A 27,453-nucleotide genomic window follows, 5' to 3' on the forward strand; every position below is an offset into this window, starting at 1 on the left:
GGCATTTGCGTTTTTATATAATTGTTTATTAGTACTGCCAAGTGACTGAAAGTTTTTGAATCAATTAACAGACTTGCATTTGATAAATTTGTTCAATTAAAGCAAAACGTTGTGGTTTCTCATAACAGAGAACATTTAGGGAATCTTTTGTCATGAATCGCTTAAATTTATAGAAATAAACAGCCAGGATAAAAATAAAAAACCTTTTTGAGAAACCAGTCAATCCAATTGCCTATGAAGTGTGTATAAATTGACATTACTCTGGTTTAAAATCCTAGCAAAAAGATAAAACCCACACACAGATCAATAAACCCACCTATGCCTTCAAGTACAATTGTTTACTCATATGGGGTATGAAATATACTCGGAGTCGAGAGTGGATTTCATGCTCTTTATTCAGTTCATAGTGGTGAGGAGGAATGGAAGTTCCCCCAGAATGTCTGCTTTATATACATTATTTACACAATGGGCCCCACGTGATTGGCTAATTCCAGGATTCTCCTGTAGGCCAATCAGGTTGTGGATTCACTTCCACCTGGAGCTGGATTGGGTGGCTCCTGTGGACCAATCAGACAGCTGCATTCTGGATCCTATTGTTCTAGGACCAATCAGACTGCTGCATTTTGGATCCTATTCAACTCAGTACATAACAGGGCAAATGCTATAGGCTCTGAAAGACAACCCATTCATCCTGAAAGGCTGGTAGATTCCAGGACCGTTTCTGAAAACTCCCTTACCCCATCTTCCTATTATTTATACTGAAAGTGTATTGATTTCTTAAAATTAAAATTGCAGATGTGGAGGGTGCAATGGCAGCCGGAATGGGACATAAAAGCAGTGGTTCGAGAAGTGAAAGGAGGCTAAGCAGATGCTTATGAAAGCCCATGTTTGTTTACAAAAATGGAGGTTCTTATTTGTCCTTATTACCACAGTTGGTGGATCCACTTCCAGAAATAATGTGCCTTCAGACATCCCAAGGCATTGCACCTCTCACCAGTCCTCTTTCCCATCTGCTGTATGTAACAGGTCCCTAATCTTTGCCCCAGCAAAACAAGTAGAAACCCTGGGAAACATTTGAGTATACCCACAGAAGTTTGAGGGACAAGCTTCTAGAATAGCGTTTCTCAGATAGTGGGAACGACCACTATGGTTCAGGGCACTTTCAGGTTTTGCACCACAGCCAGCACAGTGCCTCTTCAGAAGAAATGCTGGGTACCTGAGTCATTCACCACCACATCCTCTTTAAAAAATGCCCTTCCTTCCCTTCTGGTTAATGTAGATGTCTGAAGCTGTGTGTTGTTATTGTGAGGACTCTCTGAGAGAAGAAGGGAGAAATATTCAAGTACAGTGGTACCTCGGGTTAAGTACTTAATTCGTTCTGGAGGTCTGTACTTAACCTGAAACTGTTCTTAACCTGAAGCACCACTTTAGCTAACGGGGCCTCCTGCTGCTGCCGCGCCGCCAGAGCACAATTTCTGTTCTTATCCTGAAGTAAAGTTCTTAACCTGAAGCACTATTTCTGGGTTAGCAGAGTATGTAACCTGAAGCATATATAACCTGAAGCGTATGTAACCCGAGGTACCACTGTAGTAAACCAGCTGCTCTCCTGCTCTAGAGGAAAATTAAGATTCCTTTCTCATTGTGGCTGATGCATGATGTTTTCCCCTACAAGGCCGCCAAGACAGTCTTCTCTGCGCTGGAGTTCCCAGGAGGCTCAAAAGCTTTCTAGCAGCACCTCACCTCTGATGCTCCCCCCAGGGGCTCCAGCTGCAACCTAGGCAGCCATCACCTAGCTACTGCTACCTTTGTGGGGGCGAGGGGAGTGATCTCAGGAAACAAACGGAAACGGCCTGTTGACAGCAGGTCCCCTTCTTTTTAGCCACGCTTCCCTGGCCATTTTCTCAGAGCTGCAGCACATGAAGCCTTTCTCGTCTTCTGTGCATAATTCCCCCTACCATCAGCGCATATACTGTATTTTTTTGCTCTATAAGACTCACTTTTTCCCTCCTAAAAAGTAAGGGGAAATGTGTGTGCGTCTTATGGAGCGAATGCAGGCTGTGCAGCTATCACAGAAGCCAGAACAGCAAGAGGGATTGCTGCTTTCACTGCTCAGCGATCCCTCTTGCTGTTCTGGCTTCTGAGATTCAGATTATTTTTTTTCTTGTTTTCCTCCTCCAAAAACTAGGTGCGTCTTGTGGTCTGGTGCGTCTTATAGAGCGAAAAATACGGTACATTCCTGGAGTGGCAGTTTGGACGGAAGTTGTTGCGGGGATTGTTTCTGGGCCCCCACTAAACGCCCCCACTGGCCGAGCCAACAAAACAAAAAGCAGCTCTCACAGCTTCCTTGTAGAAGACACAGGGCATAAAAAGGCTTTTTATGCTCTCCATTTATTGCAACACACCCACACACATACCGGCGGATGTGGAACAGCTCATCCATTCCTTCTCGCCTCTCCACCTTTTTTTAATTTTTGCTTGGCCTGGTGACTTCTGTACGGAGCGAAGCCCAGGCTCAAGCTTCAGGTAATGCGCTCAACGTTGAGCGCGCCCGTGTGCAAAATACATATTTTACAAAGAGAGAGGGGAGGGAGGCGTAAAGGGGTGTGTGTTGTTGTATTGGACAAGTTCGGAGCGCGCATGCTCGCCCGCACCGTATGACGTGAGCTGACTGGCTAAGCAAGGGAAAGATCAAAGCGCGAGTGAGAAGAACCCGAGGCTCTCGGGGAGCTCGCCACACGGAGAGCCATTGCGCGGGCAGCAGCCGGGCTTAGGGGCCAAGTTTCCTGAAGCACTGAAGCGCGGGGGGGACCTGGCCTTCGCAAGTCTCCGAGCAAAGTTGCCTTTTGTTCCCCCCCATAATCCTCTTGCTCCTCCTCCTCCTCCACCGCCGCCTTTTCGGAGCGAGCTGCCGGGGACGGCTGGCTGGCTGGCTAGCTGAGCGCACATGGGCAGAGGCAAGCGAGGCGCCCCAGCCTGGCGCACGCATGACTGAGCGGAAGAATCGCCCGCCAAGAATCCCCGGCAGGTCAAGGCAGGGCAGGGATGTGGCCGCGGCTGCCATGAGACAGAAACCCCGGCGTGGTGGTGGATGTAGGAAGTAGCAGAGCGGCGGCGGCGACCGAGAGGCAGAGAGAGAAGCTCCCCCTGGCTGGAGTCTCCCGCCTGTAGCAGAAGGAGCAGGCGGCGGCGGCGGCGGCGGCGGCGCAGGAGGAGGCTGAGAGCCGCCTGAGCAGCTGCCCGTCGCCTCGCCATGGATTGCAGCCGCCTCAGGACTCTTATTAATAGATACGTGAGTATCCGGGCAGGGGTCGGCGCTGCTTGCCGTTGCCAAGGCGTCCTGCCGAGCGCGCCAAAGCAAAAAAATGGGAAATCTTGCCTGGCTTTTGCTCATAGCGTGGAAGCGCTCCCTTGCGCGCAGGCATGGCGCGCTGGCACCCGAGCCGAGCGAAGATGTCGCTTTCTTTAATTTCAGGGCATCGCAGACCCGAAGGGAGCAAAACCCAGCGCGTCCCTCCTCGCTTCATCTTTCTGTCTGTGAAATGTTGATCCCCGGAGACAAATGATCCGCCGCTCCCCTTAGATTTTCCTAGAGATAAAAAGGAAGGGTTGAAGCCCTCGATGATGCGTCTCCTCCTTCCCATTCATAGATGTTGTGCCTGATCTACGGTTGATAGTCCTATTACACTTGAGTGCAGTTTGCTTCTAAATAGGTGAATTTAGGAAATCGGCCTCCCACCTGCTTTTAAAACACATTTACCTGGAAGGCTCAGTGGCGCTGGCTTACCTGCAGCCTGATGCTGGGCATGGCTTAAACCTAAATAAATGGGTTTGGGATCACTGTTTTGCAGCCTGGTTCTATGTGCATTTTTTTGGCAGTAAATCCCACTCCTTGCACTCATTGCTTACTACCAAGTTACATGTAATAGGATTACTTTGTGCAGTGTTTTTTTTCTGGGGGGACGCAGGGGTACACATGCCCCTAAACATTTTGTGAATCTAAATTTGGCCTCATTGAGGGGCAGTATTACAAAATGAGTAGGAAAATGAGCACTGCTTTTGTGTAAACAAGCATAGGCACAACCATCATCTCTTTTTCAACTTTCTAATTTACTTTTTTAAAATTATGCTTTATACAGCATTAAAGTCTTACAAATAATATAACTGGGATCTGTAGAAAGAACCTTATGATCTGAAAATAGAGATGCTGTATGTACTTTTGCAACCCAAGAAAATCTCTAATAAAGGCAATTTTAAAAAAAATTTCACTGCTGGCAGCACAGCTTCCTTCTCTTGGCAACTGGAGGCTGAAAACTATTTGGAACTGATCAAATAACAGTAGATTACCCTTCTGCTTGGCCGGGCAGTGTGTGGCCATGAACATTTCAGTCCAGCTTGCTGTAATTCATACTTGGGGAAAGCTAATAGGCCAGCAACACTCAAAATTAATTGACATGTGTTGCCAGCGCTTTCTTAAGCCTCTTTAAATCGAATTAAGAAAATGGTTCTTAACAGTTGCCTCTGAAGGTCAGCAACAGATGACAATTGGTTGGATAGCTGCACTAAACCATCGCACTAATCCTAAATACTACTTGCATCATATACTCCAGTGGAGTTTACTTTCAGAAAATTGACTGCCTACAGTAACTGAAGTTACTTCCAATTACCATATTTTATCCGTTATAAGACTAGGTTTCCCCCCTAAAAATTAATGTCAAAAATTAGGGGGCATCTTATACACAGATAGTGCCGAGGGTGGATTTTCTTAAATCTGAGTTCCCAAAAATAGAGGGCGTCTCATACATGGGGGCATCTTATAGTCAGGAAAATATGGTAAATATGTTTGGTTTGAGGTGTGTATGGATGTAGTTCAGCTGAAAGCCAATGGTAAGCATTGTAGAAATGGGGTGCCAGTTTGTATTTGATCCTGTACTTCATTAGGAGTCCTGTGGAGAGAGAGAGAGAACCTCTTGCTACAGTCAACCTTTTGAAAAACCACAATGTAAACAGATTGACAGATATGCACATTTTATGATGCTCGTATATGTAATAAGGCTCTGGAGCCTGTCTGTTTACAAGCTCCCCTTCTTTCTGAAGCTTTCCAGTAAGTGATCCGTCATGAGTCTGATAGTCTCATGATTTGCGCTGAGGTCAGAACAAAAAGCCCTTGAGGCATATTATACATTATTGTCTCCAGCAGGCAGCCATTGCTTAGTTGTCTGTGTTTTCCTGAGCATGCTGATACAATGTGTGCCTTCTTATCAAAGAAAGTGGAGGGAAACCCATGTAAAATAGTGTGTGTTGGTTGGTTTTAGTCCGCAATCCAATGCATGCTTACCCATTGAGTTCAGTGGGTCTTCTGAGCACACATTTGCAGGACTGCTTTGTTATTTACTTTGTTTGGAAATGCTGAAGAATGGTAATGTGGTAGGTCAAGATGAGCATCAAGTAGCTAATTGTATATTATTTAGGATTTTGGAAGGGCTGTGGTCGTATCAGTTGTTTCTTGAGTTGCTAGCCTATAGAGCAGGCAAAGTTGTGTGCATACTCCATTCCAAATAAATAAAGACACAGAAATTTTGTGCCAAGAAAGTCTTAAGTGTATAAACAACGGAAACAATGCCAATAAATATACTTGGAGAGGACCCATTGAAATTAATAAAACTTGGTTAGTCATGCCTATTAACTTCAGTGGATCTATTCTGAGTAGTGCTACCCTTTGCTACAACCCATAATTTGTTACTGTTTGGGGTAAATTTTATTCTAGTTTTACCACTTCCGTGACTGGTAAAAGGATTTCTGAACCATTGTAAATCTTATTCAGGCATTCTTTTGGCTTCTGGGTTGTCAGCACAGTGGTGAACTTCGGGCTCTCAAATTTCAGTGGTGTCCTATGCGAGACTAACATTTGGTGGCCTCCACCTCTCGTGCTTCATTCCACAATCCACAGCGTTGTTCTGGTGCCCCCTGCAGTGCGGTACCCAGGGTGGCTGAAACGGTCTCGCTACCCTAAAATTGCCTCTGTTAAGCAGGTGCTGCCCATACACTGCCCAGTGTATCTTGACAACATAAGGGCCAGATATGAGATTATTGGGAAGCTGAGTTGTTCACCCATTACAGCATCTCTGCAGGCTGAGCACTCCTGTAGATTTGCTGTAGCTCTGAATATGCGTTAATGCTCGCCAATTTGCCCTCTTCTTACAAAACAACCACTTCCACAATCCTCTGTCGTCACAGATAAGGATAATAACATGCTGCCATATCTATCTCCCACCCACAATCAGGCAAGTAGAAACGTTTTCTTGGTGGGCTAGCATCCACACATAAACACACATACCCTGCACACTTGAGTGCGAGGTGGAAATAAAAGAGACTTGCTGAACACAACAAAGGGTATAATCTTAAAAGACATCATACACACGTTTTTAATAATAAACAGTGTAAGGCAGGGCTATGGTTTTCCCAGTAGTGATGTATGGAAGTGAGAGCTGGGCCACAAAGAAGGCTGATCGCCGTAGAATTGAAGCTTTTGAATTATGGTGGTGGAGGAGACTCTTTAGAGTCCCATGGACTGCAAGAAGATCAAACCTATCCATTCTGAAGGAAATCAGCCCTGAGTGCTCACCGGAAGGACACATCCTGAAGCTGAGGCTCCAATACTTTGGCCACCTCATGAGAAGAGAAGACTCCCTGGAAAAGACCCTGATGTTGGGAAAGATTGAGGGCACAAGGAAAAGGGAACAACAGAGGACGAGATGGTTGGACAGTGTTCTCGAAGCTACCAACATGAGTTTGACCAAACTGCGGGAGGCAGTGGAAGACAGGAGTGCCTGGCGTGCTCTGGTCCATGGGGTCACGAAGAGTTGGACACGACTAAACAACAACAACAGTACATGCATATGCATATACATATACACACCAGGATCAATTCCCAGGCTCCAGTGGGACACTCAGGCTTTCTTTGTTTCTATGAAGATGCACAGTGCCGCAGCCTTATCGTAAAGAAAACCCTCTGATTCTTCATCTTAATGCGCGTGCACACACACACACATACACACATGCTTTTCACCAGTAGTCGAGCACACTTCATTCAGTATACCAGGTGTGTGTAGAACCTTTGCCCCCTCCCCCCGAATTTGCTGAGCTACAACTCCCACAATCCCTAGCCATAGGCCATGTTTGCTGGGGCTGATGGGAATTGTAGTTTATCAATGTTTGGCAGGCCCAAGGCTCCCCAGCCCTGCTATTCAATGAGCTTCCAGGTGCTGTGGCCAAACTTAACAATGCTGCAGGTTTTGTGGTGCAAGCTATGTACTTGAGCACTTTTAATTTCCAAAGGATTTGCACCCTGTTCAGCCCCATCCTATATTTGAGTGAATTGAAATGGGCTTAAAATCATATAAGTTGCCTAGAAGAGCAACCAAATAGAAACAAAAGCATTTAAAAAGGCTTGTGAAGAAATTTACAAGCTGGCGTTTAGACCTTTTAGATAGCTTTCCAAGTAAAAACTAGGATGAGGTAAATGGCATATTTATTGAGCCGATACACTGATGGGCCTGTGTAAATAATGTATGTGTTGGCTTACCAAGTTACGTAGGAAAAAGTAGACAGATACAAGCCTCCAAATATCTTACAATCCAATAGAGACAACTGGGAAGAGAACACAGGCAGGAAATAGAGAACTTTGTGGCTAGGTTGTTTGTGGGCAGAAAACTCCTGCCAGCATATATAACACCATGTTTGCGGGATTTGAACTGGCTACTGATCTGTTACTGAGCCAAGTTCAAAGTTTTGGTGCTGTTAATGTTCTTATTTAATATAAGGCAGTCCTCCTCACTTTGTAAGCCCAGACAAAGTCAGTTTATTGATGAACACAGCTGTGTAGGAAAATGAAAGTAGCTGCAGGAACAAGCTAAAAGGTGGAGTCTTCACTACAACCTATAATAACTGGAGACAGTGTTTAATTTTGTCATTAGAAGAAGAAGAAGAGGAGTTTGGATTTGATATCCCGCTTTATCACTACCAGAAGGAGTCTCAAAGCGGCTAACCTTCTCCTTTCCCTTCCTCCCCCACAACAAACACTCTGTGTGGTGAGTGGGGCTGAGAGACTTCAGAGAAGTGTGACTAGCCCAAGGTCACCCAGCAGCTGCATGTGGAGGAGCGGAGACGCGAACCCGGTTCACCAGATTACGAATCTACCGCTCTTATCCACTACACCACACTAGGGTAATCATTACTACAGATACTAACTTATAAGGCCCTGTACAGCTCAGGCTTGAAAGATCGCCTTATCTCTTCTGCAGGAGAGTTGCACCTTCAAGCCCTTAAAATATCAGAGGCCTGGTAACTCAGAGCAGGGCTTTCTTTCAGTGTGGCTGCCCATGTTTTGTGGATCAGCATCCCTGTGGAGATAAGTCAGGCACCCCACTTCTTTATATTTTCCAGAAACCATTGAAGATATTTTTTGTTTTTCACAAGCTTTTCCAGTTGGATTAAAACGTATCCTCTGTTTTTAAACCCATCTTTAGTTGTTTTTGTAAAACTATTTTTGGCTGTTTTTATGGAATGTATGTAAATTTCTCTGAGATGATATAAAAGGCAATTCATAAATAAGTAAATTATTTTAAAAAACATGGGCAAATGCAGTGCACCGCATTTGTATCTCCCAAGTCAACAAGGATGGATCCGTTTCCATTTTATCCTAGCAGCAAACCTATAAAGTACCAGTAGGTTGGGTGGAGAGACAAGGATTGGTCCCAGTAAGCCTCATGCTTGAAAGGAGATTTGAACTCAGGTTCCTCTGCATAAGTGCAAAACTCTAGCCTGGAAAGAAATGTTGAGAAGAAGTAACTAGAAAAGAAAATACTTGGAGTATAAACAGGGTCTGTAGATAATGTCTCATGTAGGAAATTTCCCTGCATGTGTAGAGTAGGGAACTTGAATGCACTTATGCATACTAATCTTCATTAACTGCAATACTGAAAAAGGAATAACAGCTGAAGACAGTCCAAACAGATCAAGTAACAGGATCAGGTCTATGGGCTTATTCAATAATTGTGCCTACATAGGGAAGTGTTTCAGAGGGCCAAATGGAAAGAAGTATATGAAATGCAGTTAATGATGGCAGATCAGGTTCATCAATAAAAAAATAACTGTGGATGGGATTCACCTAACTAGCCCCATCAGCGGAAGCCCTGTGCAAGGGCTTTTGAGGGAACATTAGGGCTTTCCCTTCTTTACCCCATGCTCCCTGAAATTGGCTTTGAGGCGGTTGGGAGAACCCCCTCTCTAAGAGCAGAGGGAGGACTGTTATGCATGGCAAGGTGAAATGCTTTTTCAGATGGAAGGTATGTCATAGCATAGCTTTGAATTCCAGCCTGTGTGTATAGAAATTGGTGCTATGACTTCAAAACTATGCAAACTTTGTGTTGTGTTTTATGGGGGTGAGGTCCTATGGAAAAAGAACTTGGGCTGTTCCACCCATGAGCTATCGCCATCTTTGAAACTGTGGTTGTTCTAGACATGAAAAGGAATTTAGTATTGTAATCTTACACTTATAGAATGCAGCAGTTTTATAGCCTGGATTGTAAAGTGTCCATTCACTTGCTCCAAATCACCCTGTGCTTTAAGGCTGAACAGGTATCTGCAAACACCAGTTTCATATTTAGTTTTTGAATCCCTGTGTTTGCTACTATGCCATTAGGGCGAGCGTAATAGGATGATCTAAATTTACAACTGCAGGCTCCTATTTGTATGTGCTTTGGAGAAACCTGAAATGCAAGGCTGAAGGCTTGGGACACTTCTGTAGATTCACAGGGACAGCGCTGTACCTGCTAGAAGCTGTACATGTGATATGCAGTATATGCAACTACCTTGCTCATGTGGCCTTTCCAAAGATGAACTTGAGATAGAATGGCCATTGTAGTTAATTGGTGTACATAGTGCCATAAAGCACTATAAAGAGTGCTCTGGCTCGCCAGAGCAGCAATGTCACGCTGGCCACGTGACCCGGAAGTGTCTCCGGACAGCGCTGGCCCCTGGCCTCTTAAGTGAGATGGGCGCACAACCCCAGAGTCTGTCAAGACTGGCCCGTACGGGCAGGGGTACCTTTACCTTTACCTTAGTGCCATAAAGCACAGGCAAAAAAAGAGACATGTTTCTATTCCCTGCAAGGAGTGGGCAATATAAAGTTTGTTAGCTGGGGAAAGTAAATGTCACAGAAACTACTAAGACTTTGATGTGGGTAGGTTGTAGGGTGGGTGGCCAGAGGGCTGCTGCACCTTTAGTTGTTGTGTGGAAGAGGGAATCTAACAGGTATTGCAGCAGGTATAATCACACAACAATAGCAGGAGCCTTCCTTCTTCTGCATCTCTGGCCATGTTTGCAGGATGAAAGGAGATGCTGTCAATAAAAATGGACATCCAGGTGTCCACTAACATGAAATTGGGTGGGAGGTATAACAGGGAAGGTTTTTAGGAGACCTTGTGTCTTTAAAGATTAAAATCCAGTGCAGAATTTCTTAACTAGCTGTTCGTTTGTAAATAACCTCCTTGCTTTTCATTGCCTGCAGTTGGGTTGGGAAAAATGTGAATATGTTATATAGAATAAAGGAGGGACGTGGGGAAGAGCTAATGGGGACTGTGGTGGGGGAAAGTTGTTGGCTAGGCTTATAAAACAAAAGGTGAAAAAACCCTTAAATTGAATATTAATTACATTGTTTGTTTCAGCCATTGGCCACAATAATACACTGATTAACGTAAGGACAATAGGCATAAGATAACATAGAAATAATTTTACAAGCATATAATCAGTCAGCTGAAGTATAAAACTGCTTAATTAAAACAGCTGAACAGATGAACTTCAGGAATGATGATTGCCGAGTCAGAAAACCAAACAAGCAACAAGAATAACAACTGAGATAGCAATGTATTCTGGAATTGTCAGAAGGTGCAGTAGCGCTGATGTGAAACGCAGTAGGGTGCTCACCCCCCCTCCTGTAACCAATTTATTGGAATTCTAAGCACTTTCTCCTGAGGTTACTCATCAGGAGCTCCTATCCTTCATCTGTTGCACTCACTGAAGCTCTTGTGATTGAAGCAACATAGGAGCAACATGAGATAAGAACAGTTGGTTATAGTTGATGCTAAGGTGAACATTCTGTCAGTGCAAGGATTTCTGCTTGTACAGTGATATGTTCCCCTCCCCCTCTGATCCCCCTATGTACCCCCAAATCTGTTCTGGGGGTTGCACCCAACGCTCTGGAGCAGGTTTGTGGACAGCATGTATATTCTTGATGAAAGACGCAATGGCAGGTTCAATGAGTGAAGAGTAAATTGAAATCCCTGCTTACAGGAGCTGCTGTTGTGTGTTGCATACATATGTTTGCATGAATATAACACTCAGGTGAGCAGTTACTTGCACACAGTGGAACTACGTCAGAACATGTGAATTTAGACTCTGGTTTTTGGATGATGATAAATAATGGAAGATCTTTATATTATGCATTATTCAGGTCGTGGAGTTAAAGTATAAAATTACATGAGGAGGTCATGGGTCTTTGAACTGTCCTTAAGATTTTGGTCTGAAACTGCTAGTGCATACTGAATTTAAAACATTTTTGTTTCCTTGTACTTAACTACGCTTGAAGTAATAAAAACAAACATTTATTGTAGTTTCCTTGAAAATGTCTGTATTACGACACTGGAGCTATAATGTTGTATTTAGCTACATTATTCACTTTTAACATTTTAAATTGAAGTATAATAGCGTTGGGTTGTTTTTTTTTAAAAAGTAGCATATATTTATTATGTAATTTCCAATGTTTCTGCACAGTTGCAATGCTCTTTGGAGCTCTTTATTATATGCTAAAGCCTGTTTTGTTTTATATGTAATTTATCCCACAGTGAAACAGTCCAGGTGCAATTGCTGATTGCTTCTCAAATGTGCAAAAGCAGCAGCACAATTTTTTAAAATGTGCAGCAGTAAGTATTTTGTCAGCAGGAAGTATTCTGCAATTTTTTAATGACTAGTAGTCATTGCAGAACAATTTGATTTTGTATTGTCAGAATGACTTTGGCCTAGAAAAAAAATACTGTATGCCTATACCATTTAAGCTACTAAAAGTAACATTGACTTTCAGAATTCAAATTCACAGTTTCCCTTCCCACCCTAATGGGTGGCCCTAGTGTCAAAGAAGAGCTGACAAGATACATTTGTGAAACACATTTGCAAAAATGGCCTGGCTTAATCTCATTGGGCAATTTCTGTTTGTGGCAAGTTGTAGAAAGAAGCAGTGGTTTTCACGAACTGAATCCCTCTAAACATCAGGAGTAAACATCTGACTAAACATCAGGAAAGACCTTCTGACAATAAGAGCTGTTTGACAGTGGAACAGTCTCCCTTGGAAGGTGGTGGTCTCTCCCTCCTTCCTTGGTGGTTTTTAAGCAGAGTTTGGATGGCCAACTGTCATGGATGCTTTAGCTAAGATTCCTCATTGCAGGGGGTTGGACTAGATGACCCTTGGATCCCCTTCCAACTCTACAATTCTATGACTCTAGAATTTTGGATAATGCGTCTTGCAAATACTTATCTGAGTACATTGCCTTCTGCTTCAATAGACTACTTCCATGAAAGTCATGTGAGAACGGCAGGCAGATCTGTCTCAGTTTCAAAGTGTTATAGAAATGTAGAAAACAGTACTGTTGTTTTAAGGGGGAATGATCAAAACAGTTCTACTATGCAAGATCTATACGGGATTGGGAAATATATGTCTTCAGTTACTTAAATACAGGGCTTTGTTTTTGTTTTGGAGGAGAATATGTTGTCTTCATTGCAGCCTTTTGCTTTAATATATATGGAAATATTTATTCAGTGGGGATTGCAGCCTAAATTGACTTCCTTTTAATCATTTATAAAATGCTTCACTGCTAATGTATTCTTGCTAAGGTGCACTTAATTTCAAAAGCAAAATATGCAAATACCGATATTTGTGGGGGAAATGACTTTTACTCAGAGCATAGCTACTAATTTTATTTTATTTTTATTTTGTTGTTTTCATTATGCAGTTGGAAAATGGGCTTATGCAGCAATATATGGATGAGATTTTTTGTTGTTGGCCGTGAGCTTTTTGTGTTGGAGCAGCAGTGAAGTACACACTTTTTCCTTCTGAAAAGTAGCTTCCACTTTAATTCAGTCAACAATAACCTGTTAGTATTGAGAGCTGAGCACGAGAACTCCTACAGTCAATTTTGTTTGGTTTTCCAAATCTTAAGTTAAAACTTTTATCACGAACCTTTCCTTTTGTTCTGTTCTTCCATGGATAAGTTTGAGAGTCTTTAAGAGTGGAAAGATACTTCAAAGTACTCCTTTAGTACTTAAATAAACAGTACTTGAACATTCGCATGGGTAAGAACAAAAAAAAATCTCTCCAGTTCCCAGTGAGGTCCATGTGTGCTACAGGTCAGCTTGAAAGATGGATCTGAGTTGCTAGTTGCCTTGGGCATTTAATGACTTCTGCTCAGAAGGACCAAATGTTTACCTCCAAGCTGACATTTGGAAAATGTGCTAAATTGGATGGTCAATATTAGAATGCTCCTAGTGTTGTTACTAATTCATATTGCCAGGAGGAATTTCTGATTAAATTTCATCAATAACTTTCCTTTTGTAGAACGGGCTACTACTGTAACACTGTGAATATCTGCTTTGCATACAGTTTTAACAATGAAAAGTTCATTTATGGTAGGTCAGCTGCTTTTTGCTAAGGTGCCGGGATTCCATCACACAGGGGCTAGTTAGTGATGAGTTAATATCCACATTTTGTTCTGGTTTTAAAATATAACTTGATATTTTCTGCCATAGATGTCAAAGACTGTATCCGTCTATAGTATAGTCTGTGACCAAACATTGTATGCGGAATATGGGGCAGTCTAAATATGAAGTTGTTTGCTGTTTCAGGCAGTCTGAAAGATATGTCCCTTGCAGCATGCGATGGTTCCAGCATTAAGTGGTTACTAAACTCCTTTGCAGCCAGTGGCAATTGCCTGTTCTGCCTGCATAGGACAGCTGGCTCTTCTCTGTTTAGAATGACTTGGCAGTTGTAGACCTTTGACAAGTTCATGGCTTCTGAAATGTTCTATGTCTTTCGGAGATATGTTCTGCTGACATACTGATGCTTTGTATTATAATGGGGCCAGGCATTTTGATCTCATGTGAGATCTGTTCCTTTTAAGAATTCATCAGTAACATGTGTTTAAAAATTGGTCTCTTGCTTTCCAATCTTAAACGTTAACCTGCAAATGGTCCTTTTTATTATCAGTAGCATTTACTTCGAAATAAGCTTATTTGGGTGTGTGTTTGTTTTAAATTCACCCATATCCTACTTTGACCTAAAACTCCCCAGTGTCTGTTTGCTGGAATACTTTGAAATTTCAAGAAGGTAAAAAAATATATAATAAGTGCGTACTTATCTTCCCAGTACAGTAGAAGTGATTTGAAAACACAGCTATGAATGGGAAAGATGATAGAGATTGTTACAATAATGATTACAAAAGGAAATATACATATGCCTGAAATACTCGCTTTTTAAAATCTAGAATTAATTCTGATTCCCTTTTGGGGTAGTTAAAGCCAATTATGAGCCAATTAAGTGTTTTCACATATTGCTTTAGGGAAAGTGCAATTAACACCCCATCTGCTTGTCTCAAAAATAATACTTCTGCTGTCAAGGGTTTTGTTTGTTAACACTTAACTAGAAGAAAAAGAAAAATCACGACCAACTTACAATTGGTTAAGCAACAACTCCACAATTTGGGGTAATTCTTCTTGCCCAAGTGGATATCTATGCCCTGAGCTATCCCACACTGTTCAGGAGGGTTTGTAGCTTCCAGAGAAGTTGTTACTGGTGGTGCAGAGGCTATAGCAGTTATGGAACTGTGGCTGTATAAGCCAGTTACAGAAAGCTCTAACCCTAGCCAAATGCATTCTACAGTTCAATTGCTATGGGTTGCAAGATGCTGCTCTGCTGCATTTTGTCTTAAATATACTATAATGTTCAAACCTTTTTTTTTTTTTAAAAAGAGACATTCATTAGATTTAATTTTTAAGTTGCAAAACTTTAACACAAAGCTTTTTTTAAAAAAATGCTTTGTAATGTAAACATGTTTACATTGATGTCTTACTCATAAGCACTAGATGATGTTATTCAGATGATGGGAGTTAAGAGTAAGTCTCTTTGTATTCAATAGGGCTTACTCTCAGGTAAGTTTGTACAGGCTTATAACCTAAGAAAAATTTGAAGGGGGGGATATTTCTGGAGCTGGGACATTAGAGTGTTGCATTTGAGGTAAAAATATGTCCAGGTCATTATTTTTCCTGCACCAGTAATTTATACTTTGAAGGCGAAAGAAAGAATAAGATTTTGCTTTTATTCTAGATATGCTATAGGTTTTATTTCTCTCTTGCATGCATACACTCAAGAGATGCTGTGGACTAGCACATCAAATTGTAGTTAAAACAATTCAGAAATGCAAGAACTGCTAAAATGTCCTTAACTAGAATGAATATGATCAAAGTTTGAGGGAAATTTTGTGATAGTTATTGGGGGGGGCGCTTCCTGTGTGTGTGTTTTACGAAAGAGCAGAACCATGTTGCAGTCAACAGGAATGACTGAGAAAATAATGGCATTATATCTTATCATATTGACTTTAGCTCAAATATTATTGATGCTCTGAGCTGAGTGGTTAGCTCCCTCACACGCCAGCATATCCCCTCTATCTTGGCTCAGCTGGTACCTGGTTGGCTGAGCTGAGCCCTGCATATTTTAAGCCAGCATAATCCCTGAAAAGCAAGGGACGCGGGTGGCGCTGTGGGTTAAACCACAGAGCCTAGGACTTGCCGATCAGAAGGTTGGCAGTTCGAATCCCTGTGACGGGGTGAGCTCCCGTTGCTCAGTCCCAGCTCCTGCCAACCTAGCAGTTCGAAAGCACATCAAAGTGCAAGTAGAGAAATAGGTACCGCTCCGGCGGGAAGGTAAACAGCGTTTCTGTGTGCTGCTCTGGTTCGCCAGAAGTGGCTTAGTCATGCTGGCCACATGACCCTGAAGCTGTACGCCAGTTCCCTCGGCCAATACAGCGAGATGAGCGCCCCAACCCCAGAGTCTGCCACGACTGGGCCTAATGGTCAGGGGTCCCTTTACCTTTAATCCCCGAGAAAAGGGGAGTTCTGGTGGCATGTCCAGTAGGTTTGCCAGGTCAGGAGCATCCCAGCTTCTGCGAGTTCAGGGCCCAAACCTGAGATTTAAGAGCAGCCCTTGGTGATGTCATGGGGAGGCCCCTATTGTTACGGCATTGGAGATGGAGGTTAATTGGGAGAGGGGAAGGGAGAAGGGCAGACAATGCTACAATTTGCAGCCAGTTCCTGCTGGGCTGAAGCTTGCATGCTGCATGTAAAGGTAAAGGTAAAGGTACCCCTGCCCGTACGGGCCAGTCTTGACAGACTCTGGGGTTGTGCGCCCATCTCACTCAAGAGGCCAGGGGCCAGCGCTGTCCGCAGACACTTCCAGGTCACGTGGCCAGCGTGACATCGCTGTTCTGGCGAGCCAGAGCCGCACACGGAAACGCCATTTACCTTCCCGCTGGTAAGCGGTCCCTATTTATGTACTTGCACCCGGAGGTGCTTTCGAACTGCTAGGTTGGCAGGCGCTGGGACCGAGCAGCAGGAGCGCACCCCGCCGCAGGGATTCGAACCGCCGACCTTTCGATCGGCAAGTCCTAGGCGCTGAGGCTTTAACCCACAGCGCCACCTGCGTCCCTTATGCTGCATGTACAGTGTCCTTAATAATTTCAAGCATTATGATTAAAGGCACTCTCACCCACATGGAGATTCAAGGTCTTTACCTGCCACACAGAGAGGGCCAGACAAACCTGGAAACCTAATGACCAGAGAGGGGGGACATCGGTGGAATCCTAAACCCATGCAGCTTCATCACTTGACTAGGCAGCCTGGTGTAAAATAAGCCAGCAAAAAGAGTCAAAGACTATTTTAAAGGCTTGTTTTCCCAATGCCACGGTTAGGGCAGCTCAGCCAGCAGTAGGGCTGTAGCTGAGTAGAGTTTGGATCTGGTTTAACTTTACACCAGTTTGATTTGCACCAGATACTTGTGTATAGGATTGCTCCCTACGTCTTGTTGATTTCAGAGGCACCAACACTTGATTGCCAGTATATCAGCCTGCAGCAGCCTTGTACCTTTTACTCAACATTACTTTGTTGAAGTATTGCCTCGAATGATAAAGAAACAGGAAACTGTAATGTTTCTATTGTTATAATTGTCAAGTGAAAACTCAGCTGAAGTTCAGCCTGAACTAGAAGGCAGAATAACACAACAATAGTTATCTCTCCTGCTTTAATTGCCATGGCAACAAATTCAGCGTAGATTAGATAAAACAAAGGCTTTTTTCTCTTTACACTGCACAGACACCAGTTTCTTATCTTAATCTCGATTATCCAAGCTTTGATTTAGTGGTCTAGCCTTCATAGATTGTTAAAGAGCTTACCTTACAAGTGTGTTTCTGTGTTTATTTTAAGCTGCATACACATTTATTATCTGTATTTCTTTTTTCTTTTTTTAGTTCTATCAGAAAATATGAATGAATTTGCCTTGTCCTTAGTTTCACAAGATTGTATGCAGTGTTCTCTCTGTTAGGACTAGCTGTGCTGGTTATATTGCCTTGAAGCAGCAGATGTTGATCTAAGAAGGCTGTACCGCCAACATTGAGGCGTAAGCATTAGCTTCTTCAAAGGGTATAAGTAATGCAGTTGCCTTTCCTCACTTGCAATTATCTAAATCTTATCCAAAGTCTATTGCCGGTTAACTTTGGATTTTTCACATTCTCAATAGCTGAGTAATTAAATTGCAAAGCAGTGGCGATTCTGTTGCCTGATGTCATTGAGTAATCTTCCTGCTTTGCTCAAAAGAGGATTTCATCTAACCTATTTTAACTAGAGGATTAAGGACAATTAGGTTCTTCCACTGCATTGTTGCTAAGATATGATGTTTTGAAATCCTCTGAAATGCACTTCTGCTAAAGCTCTAGAGAGCTCTTACTCAAATTAATTAGCAACATTTTCTTAAAAAAAATTTTTTTTAGAAGTTGCATACTGACAAGATATATCTTAAATAGATAGAAAAGTCTTCTCTTTATGCTTTTTAAGTACTATATTTGAATATAAACGCAGGGAAATAATTATGCATCATAAATGCATAATTTTATTGTTTCTGTGTAGAAAGCCAGTCTCATCGTAATAATCTCAAGCACTGTGTTAAATACCAGCTTCAAATGCAAGCCTTGTGATCTTTTAAGGATAGCTTCCAGAATGTGGGAGGTGGCACAGATTTGTGGTAATAGCTATTTATTGCTTATGCCTCCTTAATGCTTTGTTCCTCTGTACACACTTGGCAAATGATGAAGTAGACAGTCCACAAAAGCTCAATGCAGAACAAATCTATTAATCGTTAAGGTGCTGTTAGATTGTTGTTTTTCTTCCAGCAGACAAAATCAAAGCTCAGCAATTGGTGTAACTGTTTTTTGGATTTCCTCTTTGGACTGAGGTGACCAATTCAGTTTTGAAAAAAGCTCAGGTATATTTTGGAAGTAGCTGTCTATAGGCTATGCAACCATGTTTGCTGAAAGTGGTGAAGGATTTGAGGGGAAAGAACTTGGGCCTAGGCTTTAAGTTATATCTTCACTTTTTCCACCATTAGCCATCAAATAAGTTGACTTTTTGATTAAGTGGTAACAAGGATGTAACAGAGGTGGTATTACTCCTGTCTGCTCAAATCCCTAAATGCTGTTTGCTAGCACTCCAGATCATTAAACTGGTTTCTATTACTCCCCAAAACACAGATGTTGTTTGTCTAATAATTGAAACAGCCAAATAGCTTCCCAAGCAGAACCAGCCAGAAAGCAGACTTTTTTGTGCAACCTAATGGCAGCACTAACTAGTGTTTTCTTTCAGCTTGCCTCCCCCGCTCCCAATAATAGACTTAAGTACTTACAGTGCAAGTATATCTGACCAGAATGACTCATGTGCTTTGGGAAACATATTTTAACCAATGGCACATTATTTACAAATGAGATTAAATAGACCAATCATTCATAGAAGAAATATTGCATATTGGGTGTGTTTGAGTTCCAGTCTTCTTCAAGATCAGCGTCCTTTAGAGCCTTAAGGTGTATGTGAGGGGGAGCATCTCTTTAGCAATCTCGAATTTTCGGCGTTGCTTTTTTTTGTTCTGCACTTTCTCATACTTCAAACAGCTCCCGTGTCCTTTTGTTTTCTTTCCTTCTCCTCAACCTTGGTTGTCTCCTTTTAATGGCCTGCTTTTGTTTTTGCATCGGAGCCATTGAATGTCTCTGGTGCAAATCTTGCTCTCCTGTTTTGTTCATTATAAATTCATGCTTTCCTCCTACTCATCTGCCCTATTTTCTGCCAAGCAAGCTTGCGTATCTCATCTTACCCTTCTCGTATTCAATATCCATTTGCTACTTTAAAAAAAACAACAAAACCAACCCATCTTTCTTCAGTCCTCCTTCAATTTATTCAGATAGCATTGTCCCATATTTTGTTGATAAAATTTCTCCCTGTTCACTACTTCATGCATTTTGATCTGTTTCTTCCTTCCTACCAAATCCTCTTACTTTTTCATCTTCTTCCTCTCCCCTTGGTTTCTGCCTCTGACTGTTCTTCCCTTCTTTCTTCAGCTAAATCTACTATTTGGACTCTTCATGTCATTTCCTCTTGCTTCTTAACAAATACGGTCCTGCTTTTTTCTTCCTCACTTGATCTTTGTCATAGCGCAGTCCTTTCTTGCTTTAAACCTGCTTCTGACAGCCACTTCTCAGTCACCCCGGGTCCATCTGAAGGAAGGGAATTCCTGGCTCACACAGAGTGTACCCCTCTCCTCAGTCCACCCTTCCCCCTTAAACTACTTGCTGCCACCAGACAAGGGGTTAATTATTTCCACAAAGCTTCCTCCTTGCTAGTCAGCCTCCCAACTTTCCCTGGGGTTCTCCTTAAGCCTCTTAAAGAAGTGTGTTACAGTGCTACCTCGGGTGACATATGCTTCAGGTTATAGGCTCCGCTAACCCAGAAATAGTACCTCGGGTTAAGAACTTTGCTTCAGGATGAGAACAGAAATCACGCGGTGGCGGCGCGGCAGCAGCAGGAGGCCCCATTAGCTAAAGTGGTGCTTTAGGTTAAGAACAGATTCAGGTTAAGAACGGACCTTCGGAAGGAATTAAGTATGTAACCAGAGGTACCACTGTATTGTAGCTTCTGAAGTGTGAGGGTGTTGTGCAGGTTTAAGAAACAAACAAAGAGTTTAATAAGATTGGGGGGGGGTGGAATAAAAAGTTTAAAAGAAATATATGCAGAGTATACAGAAATCCAATCTATCCCCACTGGAATAAAATGGAAAACTGAAGTAGGTTAAAACACCAGCCCCTTTCACTGGACTGAACAGTCCCGAAACTCACCAGGATCTTACTCTTGAGAAGTAGCCCTTTGTTTGCCCATCTCCCAGACTTTCAGAGCTTTTCCTTATCTCCCTCTAGCCTTGGTACCTGTTGATGTAGATTCTGTCCCTAAGTAGGCTGAAACCTTTGAAACAGGAGACATGGGCCTTTCCTACATCTACAATGGAATTTCATTGCCTCTGTCCTGGCCCCCACTCTCAGACACAGTACTTGGACTGTTCAGTGGAGAATTCCGGAAGGCTTATTCTAAAGAAGTCAGCTCACAGTTTAAACATAGGCAGATACAGGTTACACAGTCAATAGTTTAGAAGCAGAGTTCTAATATACGGTCCAGGCTATGTCTGCTCAGCTGACTTACTGCCCAACCAGTAAGTCACATGCTTCTTCAGCTGCCGAGACAACTTTGCTATCAGTAGGTGGGGTGATAGCTGACTCACACGATACTCCCTTCTCTGCTGGGGCATCCAAAGTAGCTGGCTGTAGAAGTCTCCTGGAGGGTTTCTCGAACCATCCCCACCTCACATTCGTCCTCTCCCTCTGACAGATCCTGCCAAGGCAGTTCCTTGAGTCAGGGCAGCCTTGATAGTAGGGTATTTGCGAGGTTTCCAAGTTAACTCTGTAATCCCAAGTGGACAAACAAGAAAGATATGTAACATACAGTACAAGTAAAATATGCATTCCCACATACCATATACAACAGTCTATACAAGTAGCCCGGGACAACCATACCCAATGCCTTCACACTGCTATTGTTTTCCCAATTTATTTTTTTAAAAAGCTTCTTCAGATCCCTACCTCCTTTCCAAACCATCACATTCTTTCTTTTGTTTCATCTATGTGAACATTTTGTCTATCAATATGTCAGTTGTCTGTTTTTTAATTCTTCTTTTGACCTCCTTCAGTCTCATTTTTTTAAGCTCCCCTTGCTACTGAGACTGCTATTGAGAGTGGTGTAATGGTTTTTTTTTATAGGCTAAGTCACAAGGGCTAAATCCATTCTTCATTCCCCTTGATCTTTCTTCAATTTAGGATGCAGCTGGTCATTCTGGTTCTTGATTCTAATTCTTTGGAATTTTGTGGCATTTGCTGCTTGGTTTCACTCCTAACAAAGAGTTCTCTTAAAGTTTGTGTCCATGACTCTTTTTCTTCTTGGGACAAACCCACAGAATACTTTTAAAGTAAGCATCCGCCCTCCAGGGAATTGTAAAGGGTGCTGGGAATTGTCGCTCTGTGAAGGGGAAACTATGGTTCCCAGAATGCTTTGGGGGAAAGTCATGTGTTTTAAATGTATGGTGCAGATCTGCTCAGAGTAGAAACAAATAATGTCATTGTCAGAAAAAAACCCTGAAAGAACTCTTTGTAAGAGTGAAACCAAGGAGTGTCACCAAATCCCAGATAGTGAGAATTGGGGCAGGCTGTCTTCTTCTTTTCCTCCCATGATGAGAAGGACTACTCCTGTTTTAGGCAGAGGAGGGTTTTGTGACCATCTCCTGAAGAGCAATAACAGGCATAGGCAAACTTGGTCCTCCAGATGTTTTAAGACTACAGCTCCCATCATCCCTGACCACTGGTCCTGTTAGCCAGGGATGATGGGAGTTGTAGTCCCAAAACATCTGGAGGGCCGAGTTTGTCTATGCCTGAGCAAGAAACTTGGGAGAAGCTTAGAGGGGGCTGGAGCCAGCCGTTTGTAACATTAGAGTGTACAGATTCCTATTTAATCTACTTCTATCACTTTTTCAGAAAGAGGCAAAGTGAAAATGTTTTGTTTTTAAAAAAGGTTCCCCCCCCCCAAGCTAAAATTAGCAATTTGGATTAGTATCCTATTATATTCCTAATTCTGTTGTTGTTGTTTTTAAATTGTTTCTGAAAGAGCCATTACTTTTAGCAGAGGTAGGCTGTGAAAGCTATCGCATATCAAACTGTCATTCAGTCTTAATGTGAAATGAGCCCCCGCCCTCTAGAAAAATGCACTTTATTGGACATACAATACATAAATGGGAACAGAACTGCAAATCTAGAGATCTAAGATGTTTAATTTAATTATTCTCATAGTTTTAGCATTTTTCAGTAGTAATATTATTATATTGCAGTTAGCAGTTTCAGGTCAGATTTAGGTCAACAGTTTGCTTTTCAGTAGATCAGATAATGTAGACTGTTATGAGCTCATTTGGGTATAACCAGGTGGCAGAATAGTGAAATAAAATGGCCTCCTTGCATATTAGAGAATGTTTCTCCTTTTTTTTTGTAACATTGCTACAAATTGCACAGATGTGTCAATCATTAAAAGGAGACCTGAACCAAATATTTTACGAATTTTCAGTTTTAGGGATTGTTAAACCAAAAATAATACTACAAATTTTGAGGTTCTTGTCCTGACTTGACCAAGGAACTCTGGATTGTTTTCATTGTTGCTGTTCCACTTGTGCGACAGAATTTCTCTTGAACCACAGAATTTCAGCCTCCTCTGCTTTCCCCTGCAGCTCCCCTCCATGCACCCTCAAAATCTTCTCCAGAGGGTTGGGGAATCCTCCAGAGCAGATTTTTTTGAGGCAGGTGAGGAGAAAGGTGGAGGGGCATTAGATGAGCAAAACGTCCAAGCACTCTTTAGATACAACACTCTCTCAAAACTGGCTATGTCCTGAAACCTGCTCTCAGAGTTGAGTGTATATCAGTTGCATCTTTTTTAAACCTGAGCAGCTGGAGTGTGAGATTGTCCATTTTTAAAAGAAAAGGACAACTGATAGCTGGGGACATTTAAGGGACACACACACACACACAGAGAGAGAGAGAGAGAGAGAGAGAGAGAGAGAGAGAGAGAAGGAACTAAACATGCAGAAATTCTATGTACTGAATAATGTTCCAAAACTTACATAGAGTTCCTGTAAAGCAGGAAGCAAGCGACGGATATGGGTTCTGGCTGTTTCCTCCAAACTTTTATTAAATAGACAATGCTACATTATTTTTAGCTGCCAAAGTGGCCCATGGGAGGAGGGGTTTGAACCCCTGGATTTGGCTGTTGTTTATACTGATGAGCAGTAAAATTATATAGCAACAGAACACATACCATTCCTGCTCTCCCCTCCCTGCAATTTAACACATGGAGTGAAGAATGAAGTACACACAATGGATAAAGTCTAGTGCAGCTTCAGATGAGCCTGGAAGAATACAAGATAAAAAATTAAGCTTTGCAGCACAAACTTCTAGCACATCTGCCATACACAATGTCTGGTGAAGAATCATCAGCCTGAATTGCAAACAAATCCACAGGTCTGTACATACCTGTGTGTCACACTGACATTTAAAGATAGAGACAAAGAACCTGTTCTTACCCAGTTTACAAAATCTTCCCTATCTGCTCACCTAGCGTCAGTTCTCAGCAGATGCAAATAGGTGAGAATACAATTTGCATGGTTGGAATAAATGAGTGCAGCATCTAATTCCATTGCAATGAAACATGGATGTGTTGCAACTGAAGAGCGTGCATGGATATAAGCCAGATCTGTGGAGTGTATCCTTCATTAAGTGCTTTTGGTCAAGTCTTTATGGCCCTCAAGTACCAAGCGCAAGAATAGATTGAACTTGAGAAAATAGATCAGCTCTTTAGGTGCTCAGCAGTTCCTCTTTCACATGCATTATATCATGTTTTATTGAGAGAGGGGGATTTCTACCAGTAGTGCATCAGGACTGTATTACCATCCATACTTTCAAAAAAGCGCTTTAGGTTCTTCCAACTGTTTCCTGGATAGTCACCAGGGACTTTGAAAAAAGATTTCTTTACTTTAATATTGATGCCAAATGCAAGAGGATCTAGCTGTGTAGCATCCAAATAACTCTCATATTGCATAGGAGTCTCTGACTGGCGCAGCTTAGGGAGTGGTGTGTGCTCCCCCCCCCCCCCATTTGAGCTATGCCAGCTTGCGCAATGGACCCTGACCGATAAAACAATTTGTGTAAAACGCACAGAAAGAGGCCAAAATGTGAAGATCTCATAGGAGAACTTGAGGCCTGGTTTACATAAGTTATTTCACAGTGAATCAGAATTAGTTGTCAGAACGTAGAAGGGACTCCTGGTAATCAATGTATGGCTATCAAGACCAGCTTATGAAGTGTGGTGACTTACCGTGGTGCCCATACATTACCCTATCAGGTGTGGTAATGAGAACTTGCGCCCCAACGTCTCGATCAAGTACAGTGGTGCCTCGCAAGACGAAAATAATCCGTTCCGCGAGTCTCTTCGTCTAGTGGTTTTTTCGACTTGCGAAGCAACCCTATTAGCGGCTTAGCGGCTAAAAGGCTATTAGCGGCTTAGCGGCTTAGAAAAAGGGGGGGAAGCGAAAAAAACCGCAAGACTCACAAGATGTTTTTGTCTTGCAAAGCAAGCCCATAGGGAAATTTGTCTTGCGAAGCGCATCGAAAAACGGAAAACCCTTTCGTCTAGCGGGTTTTTCGTCTTGCGAGGCATTCGTCTTGCGGGGCACCACTGTACTGTACAGAAGTGTAACAAAATGTTGCTTGCTACTTGATTGACAGGCTTCCTTAAGTTGTTACATACATACCATGGAAGAAGGTGGGGTTTTTTTGGATGCATTTCATTTGAATTGCACTTTTTTCTAGTACCTTGATGTGGAACAATTACTTCTGCCACTTCGGTGGAAGTGTAACTTCAATGGAAAACAAATGGTGGAAGTTGTCAAAAGTGTGAACAAGTGTGGGAGTATTATACTTGATCCCAGTCATTTCCTTCTGACATCAAATAACAGTAACAAAAATGCAACTTTTTAAAATATGGGTGTACCCAACTTTTTTTAAAAAAACCAGGTCTAAATCAACTTAGGGCTTAGGGCCCTCATATCTATGGGACCGCCTCTCCTGGTATGCCCCGCAGAGGACCTTGAATAACCATAGTTTAGAGGTCCCAGGCCCTAAGGAAGTCAGACTATCTTCCACCAGGGCCAGAGCCTTTTCATTGATGGCTCCGACTTGGTGGAATGCTCTGTTCCATGAGACATGGGCCCATAGGATTTAACCTCCTTCCGTCGGGCCTGTAAGACAGAGCTATTCCGCCTGGCCTTTAATTTGAATTCAGCCTGATCTTTTATTTCCCTTCCCTTCTCTTCCCTCCCCCTCCCTTTTATGAAGATCACCCACTCTGAGACCCCACAGCTAATTCTCCCCTGACCTCCTTGCTGGCCCAAGTAGGACCGATTCAGCCAGCTAGCCCTGGGGATTATCTAATTGATTTTTTATTTTTTATTTTTATTGTTATTCATGTTTTTATACTGTATTTTATGCTTTTATAATTAAGTGTTTTAAATTTGTTGTTAGCCGCCCTGAGCCCGGTTTTTGAACCAGAAAGGGTGGGGTATAAATAAAAAAATATTATTATTATTAACTTTCTCCCCAAAGGAACTTTTGTGAAAACACTTGCAATTAACAGAAAACAAACTAGTTCTTCCATTTCGCAGGTGTCATAGTATTGTCTCAAATGATATGCATATGAAAGTTGGAAAAAGGCTTAACCAGTGATGATAGCTTTCCTCTGACCATATTGGTTATAAGGTACTGAAGTCTGAACAGTGATTAATTATACTGTAGCATGAATAACCCATGATCAAGTCTTAAGTGCTCAGCAAAAGTTCCTGGTTCCCAATTCCTGTCACACATTCATGGCCTGTAAATTGCTACTTGGGTTTGATCAGGGTTGGGCAGTGTTTGGAGAAGGGGAGAAATATTGCCCATATGGAATTATTATGGTCGCAAGTTCTAGGACACGAGTGGGCAACTCACAGCCTACGATTGTGGATTACAGAAGAAGAACAGGTAGCTAAAGACAACAACACCATGAACAAAATAGTCATTAAAATATAAGTAGTATATCTAAACAGCAGGCAGCAGCAGCAGTCCCCCACAAAAGCTTGGGTTTTCAGCTGGCGTTAAAAAGTAGACCGTAACGGTTCCGGTTGTAACTTGTGTTGCAGCACAACCAGGATTCTACAGCCAAGAATGCCTGCACTGAGAAGGGTTTGTCCCAGACCACTGTAAAATGAGCTTGCCTTATTGCTGGGACCATCAGTCGGGTGTCTCGCACTGATTTCCATACACGAGCATGCTAATTCCTTTCAAGGATTCTGATTAATCTGAGCCACAATTATTCCCCATTTGCTGCTGTGGAAGGGGCTTATGCAAACTTCTGCACAGAACAAATGCCCATCAGTTGAAGTGAATGGGAAACCATGCCTGTGCAGGAGGTTTGGGTGTGCACCGTAGTGCAAACAGGGCTTTGCATTCTGGCAAATGGTCTAAAACAAGTTAAAAGTTCTGCAGTAAAAGTGAAACATAACTGTGGCTGGCTTCTTTTCTGCAAGCTGGAATGTCCAATGTTTGCGTGGCGTTGGCAAACAATTATTGATTCACTAACAGTTTACTATCTAAATGTATTTTATTTTATTTCTAAAGTGTAACATTTGTACGCTGTGCATTTTTTGCAAGGAAGTCAGAACAACAATATGGTAAATATTTAATAATCGTGGTAAAGACTCCTTGCTCTCAGCAGGCAAAGGTCCAGATCTAGAGAAGAGGAAATAGACTTTCTAAATTATTTATAAAATGCTGCATGTAACAAGATTTCTGACTTTATGACTTTCCCTTATGTAGAGACATAGTAAATCTATGTGCTCATTTGTGAGGGATGCTGTTGATGAGACCACCTGAAGATGAATTAACAACAGCTGCAGAACAGCCCAATTTCAGAGTTTTGTATTGTTTTGTTTTGTTTACTCAAATGGGGAAAAAAGAGAGCTAGGGATTGGATTGGCCGATTCTGCATTGTGATGTGGTCCATTAAAAGTCCCTTCCTAACGAAAGTCCTAGCATCTCCCAGTTTTCCCCTGGCCTCCTTTCACAAGGAAGCTCTCTCCACGTTTTG

At 42.4% G+C, this 27,453-nt stretch overlaps 1 protein-coding gene across 5 annotated transcripts in view; it reads left to right on the forward strand.

Moving 5' to 3' along the window:
* The first annotated feature begins 2,348 nt into the window (after window positions 1-2,348).
* ATP11A (ATPase phospholipid transporting 11A) overlaps window positions 2,349-27,453 on the forward strand; it is a 104,457-nt gene continuing 79,352 nt past the window's right edge. For 3 of the 5 annotated variants that reach the window (XM_083735230.1, XM_083735228.1, XM_083735226.1), the window contains exon 1: window positions 2,349-3,289. In XM_083735230.1, coding sequence (XP_083591356.1) covers window positions 3,251-3,289 — 39 coding nt within the window. In that variant the 5' untranslated portion in view covers window positions 2,349-3,250. The remainder of the gene's footprint in view (window positions 3,290-27,453) is intronic. The other 2 variants (XM_083735229.1, XM_083735227.1) reach the window with 1 other exon arrangement.

Source organism: Podarcis gaigeae (assembly GCF_964106915.1).
Source record: "Podarcis gaigeae genome assembly, chromosome: 4".
Classification (NCBI taxonomy): Eukaryota; Metazoa; Chordata; class Lepidosauria; order Squamata; family Lacertidae; genus Podarcis; species Podarcis gaigeae.